Source organism: Corvus cornix, chromosome 3 (genome assembly GCF_000738735.6).
Source record: "Corvus cornix cornix isolate S_Up_H32 chromosome 3, ASM73873v5, whole genome shotgun sequence".
In the NCBI taxonomy this organism is placed as follows: domain Eukaryota; kingdom Metazoa; phylum Chordata; class Aves; order Passeriformes; family Corvidae; genus Corvus; species Corvus cornix.
Window position 1 is genome coordinate 44,511,556 of NC_047056.1, and position 8,530 is coordinate 44,520,085.

At 44.2% G+C, this 8,530-nt stretch overlaps 1 protein-coding gene across 4 annotated transcripts in view; it reads right to left on the reverse strand.

Annotated features, from left to right (window-relative positions):
* Positions 1-8,166, reverse strand: part of ARID4B (AT-rich interaction domain 4B) — an 89,333-nt gene extending 81,167 nt beyond the window's left edge. For 2 of the 4 annotated variants that reach the window (XM_039568140.1, XM_039568143.1), the window contains exons 1-2: positions 7,975-8,166; positions 6,779-6,840 (exon numbers count right to left, since the gene is read on the reverse strand). In XM_039568140.1, the coding sequence (XP_039424074.1) occupies positions 6,779-6,784 (6 nt within the window). In that variant the 5' untranslated portion in view covers positions 6,785-6,840; positions 7,975-8,166. The other 2 variants (XM_039568142.1, XM_039568141.1) reach the window with 2 other exon arrangements.
* Between the last annotated feature and the right edge of the window lie 364 nt (positions 8,167-8,530).

The following is an 8,530-nucleotide window of genomic DNA, read 5'->3' on the forward strand; positions in this document are numbered from 1 at the left end:
TTTCACCTGTAGAGAGTTTACAAAATGTTTAGCCTAATGACTGTAAACTGTTAATTTGGCAGAGAGATGGGGAAGAATGTGTGTTCACATGCAGCTTAAACCAATCGTAATCAGTCTTGCTGCACTTCTGCTTTTGTGTCCTTTCTTCCTCTGCCAGGGATCAGACAGGACAGGGACAGTCTGCAAGTGAAGAGTATATGTATCTGATTGCTCTTAATTTCAGCTTAGTTCCGTGTACTCTGGCACCACACAAATCGACTGCTAGCACAGAAGACAACAAGAATAAACAGCCAGGAGTGGAAGAAGGAGACAAGGCTGCATTCTTCCATGACCATACAAGCCTAATTTGACAAACTACTTATGAAACAAAATCCTTTGCTACAGGTTGTTGGGGGACAAACCAACAGATTAAACAGTAAGAACAGCAAACTCGTCTGTCCAAGAACAGTGTTATTCACACTAGTCCAACCTGGGTGATCTGCTCTGCAACAAAGCTCTATGGATGTTTGCATTCACACTTAGTTAAAATGACAACTGATGAATGCTGTCTTTAAATAGTTACTCCTTAAGGTGATCTTCGTAAGTCACAATCAAAGACTGCTTAATCTGGGAGTTCTGGATGCTGAAAAATATTTTCTTTGGTGTACTGACCACCATCTTCACTCTAGAGCAAATACAGGCTAAAAGACAACAGCAGCGGGAGCAAGTAACTCCATGTTAACTGGAAAGGACTACTGCTTTTGCTCACAGTAAGGAAAATGCCTTTTCATAGTTCAGCACAATCTTCTTCATAGTGAAGACAGGTTCAGGAACCCCCAAAATAGTACTCCACATTCAATTAATAAATATACACTCACTCAGGAAGTCACCGTCACACAGTGGTCGCACATAAAGCAGCCAGCTCATCGCAGTCCTAGTTTTCTTCAGGTAACTCAGCAACACCCTCCACCACCCTGCTCTGACATTCTCACAACTGGCTTTCCAGAGCTTGCTTACAAACACTTCTTGCTAAACAGGTCATGACTGCTTTATAGTCTGGCAAGCAAAAAAAAAAAAAAAAAAAAAACAAAAAACCAACAAACAAAAAACAAAACAAAACAAAAAAAAACACAAAAAAACCCCAATAGTCCTCTTTTTATTGAATTTCTCCCCTGGTTAAAACTAATCTTCAGAAGGAAAATAGATGTCTTGTCAAGTATTGAATATCAAAGCGGCTTGCTGTCTTTTCCTTACTTGAATTCCCTGAAATATCCCCTCATCTGGTCACCCCATGTTAACAGAAAAAAAGAACAAAAAACCCAACTACCCAGATTTATGACTTTCCATCAAAACCTTTTAAAATAATTATTCTAACACATATTAAATCACTAACATTTAGTTTATGCATGGGGCTAAACAATTTTCCTTAGTTCCCTGGAGGCCTTTTGAAGTCTTCTAGAAGTCTTTAAAAATCCATTCCATGCAAATACCCACTGAGTGATAGCAAGCACAGTAACTGGACAACACTAAGTGCTAAGTGGAAAAGGCAAAAAGTAATATTTTTTACCAAAGCACATCAATTAAAAAGCAAGCACCACAATACCTGACTTCCCAACATTTCTCAACTGTGACCTGAATCACATTTATGGCAGAAACAGTTCAAGATCCATGTTTTTCAGCTTTGTACGTTTCAGTAAAAACAACTGAAGGGCCTATTAAGTAGAAATGCAGAGAATCTAACTGTTGCATTTCACAATACGTAGTGAACAGAAAGTGGCTTAACTGCTTTCAAATAAGTATGAACTGATAGATAATCGAGCATTTGGATGGCTATGTATCACATTAGGGTGCCAAGTAAAGTTAAGCTCTAGGTTTTTCTGTAAAATTTGTTACCTTTTTCAAATGAGGACACCTCAAACTCCCTTTTATTGCCCAGCCTATTACAAAAGCATATGTTTCTAAGGAAAATGTGCATATCTGTAGGATTTAAACAAAAACTTTGAAACCAGTTTGTGACAACAGTATCATTTCCACCTTTTTCAAAGTGAGCACTTATTTTTTCAGTTTACACAATCAGCAAAGCATTCCGATTAAGTATGTGATAGTGATTGTAAAGCTTAGTATCTCAAAACCATTGCACTTTGTTTCAAAGGGCTTTTCAACTACAATGCAGAATTTCTTTGAAAATAGGCATGCAATGTGTAACACAGCATGCTTCTGCTCTACATGTATACAATACTTGTTTTGGATTACAAAGTGAACTGAATAACCATCTCAAAGTGCTCCAGTGAAGATATGCACATTCATTATTCTGCCTACTAACATTTCTCTTAGACAGTATGCTGATACAATAGTTATGCTGCCGTGAGAGCATTGATCCAAAAATCCTTCACCAACTTCGAAGATAATAATACAGACAACTTAACTGTACTAATGCTCATAGTTTATTACAACTTCAGTCTTTTCAGTCTAAGACAGCCTTTTTTTCCACTATGTGGTCTAACTAACTTTGAGTCCTTATCAATACAACTATTCAACAGCCACATACTACCCATGCAGATTTGAGTTTAAGACTTCCATGCTGTTTAGCCACTGTAAAATATACAAAGATTAGCATGTAAAAAGTACAAATAAACAATTTCAAAATAACATAGATTACTCCAACATGACTTGTAATTGCTTGGTGCAAGTGGTGTTTGCTTTCCTTTCTACATAATTATGCAAGCATGAGGAAGTCAATAATTCCCTCTGATCACTTGTTCAAACTGGAACATCAGGAAAGCATTTAAGAAAATCTTTTTTCACAATGCAAAAACAAGTTATAGGGGAAAACCACCTCTTAAGACTTACCTGTTCTCCTGCCTCCTTCACAAAAACTATTCTAATGGTACCTTTCCTTTAGAAATCTCCATCTCTGCTGTAATTCAAATAGTTAACCAGAAAGTGAAAGGTCACTACATTCCATGACTGGTTTCCAGCCTGCATAAGACCAATGAGACTTTCAACTGACTTGTGCTCAAAGTTGGAAATTAGTGACTGAGAAGTTTACTAGATATTTTCCTTTTGTCCTCTGCCATACTGGCAAAGAATATGAGCAATGGTCTGGCACACATTAAGGGAAAGCAGCTACAGCATCAGTGTGCACCAGTGATCTCTGTGGGTAGTTGGAGAGGTCACTAGGACAGACTACTGAAACAAAAATGTGAATTCAGGATGAATTAAAACCAAACCAAACCAAAAAAATCTACCATAAACTGTATGCATGGCTTTCTTAACTTGTTAGTGTGGCAACTCTGAGTAAGCACTCAGGAACATCTAGGATTACCAAACGGAACTATCAACAACCATTAAATATTTTGTACTTTACAGAATGAAAAACATTAACATGCAAATAGTATCAAAACTTTTGAACAAGCATTTCAGATCTCTTAATTCATAGAGCATTTCTCTAGCTTCTGGGACATCTACTATTTTGATCTCCACTTAGCAGTGAACTTTTTAACTAGAGTGGGTATATTACCTTCATTCACATATTTATATATCAAGCAAATGCCATGATACATATTAAAAATCTCACAAGCATTTGCAGCAGTTCTTAGTACCAATCATCGGTGAAACCAAGCCTGTGTTTATTTCTCTCTTTAAAAGCAGACACTTTGCTTTCATGGAGTTTATTTCCTGATTTTGGAGCAAAAAAAAAAAAGCACGCAATAAGAATACTTTTATATATATTGCTACTTACTTAGTAAGGATTTGATGGCATGCAATTAGTTTGTAAATCATCAAACAGATTCTACATTCTTCTGATGCATACTTAATACAAAAAGACGTTATACAAAGGGTCAAAAGACTAAACTAAACAAAAAAACTTCACAACATGCAAGCAATCCTAGCCATTATCTACACAACTGTATGAACTATCAGAGGTCAATCAACGCAGGAAAAAACCTGATTTAGTAGAACATCACAATAACAAGTATAATTATGTTAAGACTTGAACACTTCTTGTAAGACATATTTCAAGTCTGTTTTTAAGTGGTCTTTGCAGTCCAGAGGAGGAGTACTTAATAGGCTAAAGTTACTGGTTTATACGAGGGACTTTATTTCCTTGGATTAAGCTGGGTTATTACAAGGAGAACAATTATACCAACAGCTTTGGTAATCTCCTAGCAGGCGGCATACCTCTCTTGTGTCAAAGGGCTGCAAAATGAAAGAGTATGAGTGACTTACAGTTTTGTATCAATACAATCGTTGGTGCTGTTGCTAAATATACCTCACTGCATTTTACAAAGCTCAACATTTTATCCATACTACACAGATGAGGGAGTCAGTTAAGATAAATGAGTTGTTCAAGTTCATAGAAAGAGACAAAGATACTGACATGGAATCCAGTTCTAAGGCTCTGTGCACCAGAATCCACAACCCTCTGCACTTGAAAGAATGACCAAAGCATAAATCAAAACACAGGCCTCAATCATGCAGTCAGAAGGAAGTCTGCAGTCAGCAGACTCAAAGCAAGACTAGGTCTTAAAGCATTAAATCCTCTATATGCTGAAGTGTCCTTGAGGCACACTCTTTGGATAATTTACAAAATAAATGCACAAAAATATACAGTCATATTTAAACAGTATCTTGATCTAGTGTAGTCAATGTTACCTTGAAGAGATACAAACAGAAAGCTAATAATTCTCTTAAGCATTCTCCCCTACTGCTTCTTACTGGACAAGCTTGTATCCCTGTAAGTTTAACTAATAAATTACAAATTTAAGCCAGCCAGAAGGACTGATGCACTGTATTACTCCTATAATCTCGGTTAGGTTGTTGAATCTTAGAAATTTCTTTGGAACCACAATTCTGTTAAAAGTTCCCCTGTAAAAACTAAAGCTTCAAAGTAATAACTTACAGATTAACCTCCCTTAACTCTACCGGGCACAGTAAATAAAGGTACTGGGAGTTATCTCAAGCATATGTAAGTTTAACACTACACACACACAGAAATTGCAAAAATTACAGACTTGAATTTAACACCTGAACACTCTGACAGACTTTATCCCGACTTTAAAAATAAGCATGCAATAGTATCACAAACTTTATCAAAGAATAAGTAAGCTGTGAGGGTTTTAAAAAAAAATACGGCTCTATTAACAGGGTTTTCTGTTTGTTACTCTAAATTTAATCATCTGTTATACATTCAATTCTGCCTGAAGTGGATCTATATCACTATTTCACAGAAGACTTTGTGTTCTACTTGTGATCTGACCTCCTCATGCTCCCAACTGTCTATCTACATATTAATATGGCTCTAAAACCACAGTATCTGAACCTAATCTCTATGGTAACTGTAAGATTTGTTTACATGGAAAAAGACTATTAGAAACATATGTAAATTTAACTGTCATTTAAATAAGTGCTTTTTCCTTCTGGGGAAAAAAGCTTCCTATACCGCCTCCTATTTACCTTGCTTCCATCTCCTGTATCCCCACCAGGCAATGAGCCACATTTGGAAAGCTCCCTATCATACTTCAACAGCCTGTTGTTGTAAATTCATAAATCGTTTACTTTTAATAAGACAGACATGTGCAGGATTTTAGATCTTAGCCCTTGTTAAAGAAAAATCATAGGGAGGGCAATTAAAACATGATTTTTAAAAAAATACTGCCATAGAGTCACCAAAGTAAAAAAAAACATGCTCAATCTTTAACAGCTACACAGAAAGACTTTGCTGCTCAGAAATTCAGATCAATCTAGGAATTAAAAGAGTCTATTTCATTTACCATTTCCAGCAGTGAATATACTACTGGGTACATATTTTATATAACACTCATTCACAGACAGTAGGCACAACCATGATAGCGGAAGAACCCACATACAAACTGCTCTTTTTTATTAATAAATACCAAAGAACTGATGTATCACAGGTTTGTAACAATTGTTTTTTGTAAGATTTACAGCATTTTGAAATGAGATTTACTGCTGCCCAGCAGGACCGGGAGCTGAATTACATGGGGGTCATGGTAACATAAATGGCAGTTTGCGCGAAACATATCAGCAAAATGGTAAAAAAAACCCTAACAAACCCAGTTGTTAAAAACTACTTTTAGATACACAGTTCTTTACCACACACAGAAGAAATCATTCTATTCCACCAATACGATCTCTTTTTCTATAAAGCTTGCATAATATACCAAACATAAATAGTCTAGAAAAAGAAAAATGCATCACAGTGAGGTAGATGAATACTACACAGCACCGAGAGGAAAATTAGAACCTGTTTGAGAATCTTTCCGCACCTTACAGCAATCATTTCACTGCAGAGAATCCCTTACGTGCACCCTCCCCGATCATAACAAGATTATTCATTCAACAAAACTCCTATTAAAGAATAGAAAGTAAGTAAATCTGCCCTCTATTCAAGTAAACAATGTTGTAGAGCATTTTCCCCACAACGTTACTTTCTCGAGCAGGGTGACTGTGCCCTGCTTCTCCATGAAGCAAGCTCAGCCCAGGCAGCCATGTCCTTATTCTCCTACAAACAATGTTTCTGAAGGAGAACAACCCCTGCTCGGGGAACTTATAGCTTCCCCCAGCATAACGCGGTGGAGCAAAGCCCGCCCCACGATCAGCAAACGAGCCAAGGCACCGAAACACGGCAATGGGGGCGAAGCAGCCCGCAGTCTGGATCCGCACCAGCACCGAGCCTCGCACCGGGGTCGGGACAGATGGACTGACAGATAGGACAGCATTTCTCCATGCAACCCTCCCTCCTTTCCCCTCCCAGGCACACGAGCGAGTGTTTTACCTTCATGATGAGCTCAGGCTGCGGTAAAAGCCTCGATCGTGGCTGAGCGGCCGAGGCTGGACCTGGAATTTAAAACAAAGCGCTAAGGCACCGCACCAGCCGCTCGCACCGGGGGGGGGGGAGGGGAGCCAAGGATCGGGTGGGGGCGCTGGGCTCCTCCCGACACTCCCCCTTTCCTTTCCCGGATCCCCCCTTTTCCCGCGGCTAACCCCCTTCCCTCTTTCCTCGGCCGCTGTTTCCTCCCCCCGGCTCCCACACGCCGCGGCTTCCCCTACACTCGCTGCCATTGACGCCATTTCTGTCAGAGGAGGAGAAACTTGCCACAACAACAACCCACCCCCGGCTGCCGCGGGAGGGGGGAGGCGCCCCGGCCACCTCCCCGGGGCGCTGCGCCCCCTCCCCGGGCACCGAGCGGCGGGAGGGCACCCGCGGGGGTCCCAGCGCAGAGAACACCCCCCTTCTCGCTTTACCGCGCGGAGAGGGAGAGCGGAGAGAAGGAAAGAGAGAGAGAGGGAGGGAGGCTCTTCCTCCATTGTACGAGAAAGAGTGCCCGTGTGCGCAGCGGGGGAGCGGGGTGTCGGGAGCAGTCCCCCCCACCCCCGACACACACACACACACGCTTTTGTAGGGGCTGCGGCTCCGGATCGCGGCGGCTCCTCCTCCCTCCGTCTCCCCCCCTAAATAAAGGAAAGCGCTGACTCCGCCGCAGGAGTTTCGGCAGCAACAGCCGCAACTCCCCGGCTCGGCGCAGCGGGTCCGGGAGGGGGGAGGAAGGGAGGGCAGGCAGGAGGCGGCGGAGGGGGGGAAGAAAAGGAAGAAGAAGAAAAGAAGGGAGCGGGGACGGGGAGGGAGGAAGGGAGGGGGGCGGGGAGAAAGGGGCCCGACCTGCTCGGCGGGGACACGGAGCGTGTGTCTATGTGAGTGTGGAGGAGGGGGCTCCTTCCCTCCCGGCAGAGGGGCTGGAGGAGAAGCCGCCAATCCCTCCCCCCGGCCCGCCACTGGGTGTTTGGGGTGGGGGGGGGAAGAAGGAGGATCGGCGAGTCCCGCCGCAGTCTCGCTACCAGGAGAAAAACAAGCGCCCCCCTCCCTCCCTCGCCGCCACACGCCCGGCCCCGCGCCCCCACGGGGCCCCTCGCCGCCTCCCCGCCCGCCGCTGGCGGGGCACGGGGGCTTCTTCTCCGGCTCTGCGCCCTCACCTTTGTTCCGCGGCGACCGCCCGCCCGCTGCTCCCCCGGCCCGAGGCGGGGGGCACGGAAGGGAACTGGGCGAAGGCTCCTCTCAGCTCCGGGCACCCCCGGTCCCGCTCGACGCTCCTGCAGCGGCTCCGCTGGCGGCGGCCCCGCACGGCGCGCGGAGGGGCCGATCCGTCCTGCGCGGCCCCGGCGGCGGCGGCGGTGACTGCTCGGCTCGGTCCCCCTCCCCCTCCCGCACCGATGACTGACTGACGGGCGAACGGGCAGAACCACGCCCCCTTCTCCACCTCCCCCATTGGGCCGCGGTCCGCAGGGCCCGCCCATCCCGCGGTCCCATTGGCCTTCGCGTCGGAAATACTGACATCATTCTTCTCGACTTCTATGGAAACTGAGGCTCGGCGCCGAGGGTGCTCATGGGGAACGCTGTTCTTGCTCGCTGCTCGCAGCATTTCCGGCAGGCAGGGCAGCGCGGCTCAGCGGACAACAACTCCCAGGGCGCACCGCGCGCGAGGGGGGGCGGGGCCCTCAGGCGAATGCTAATGAGCCGAGGAGGCGGGGC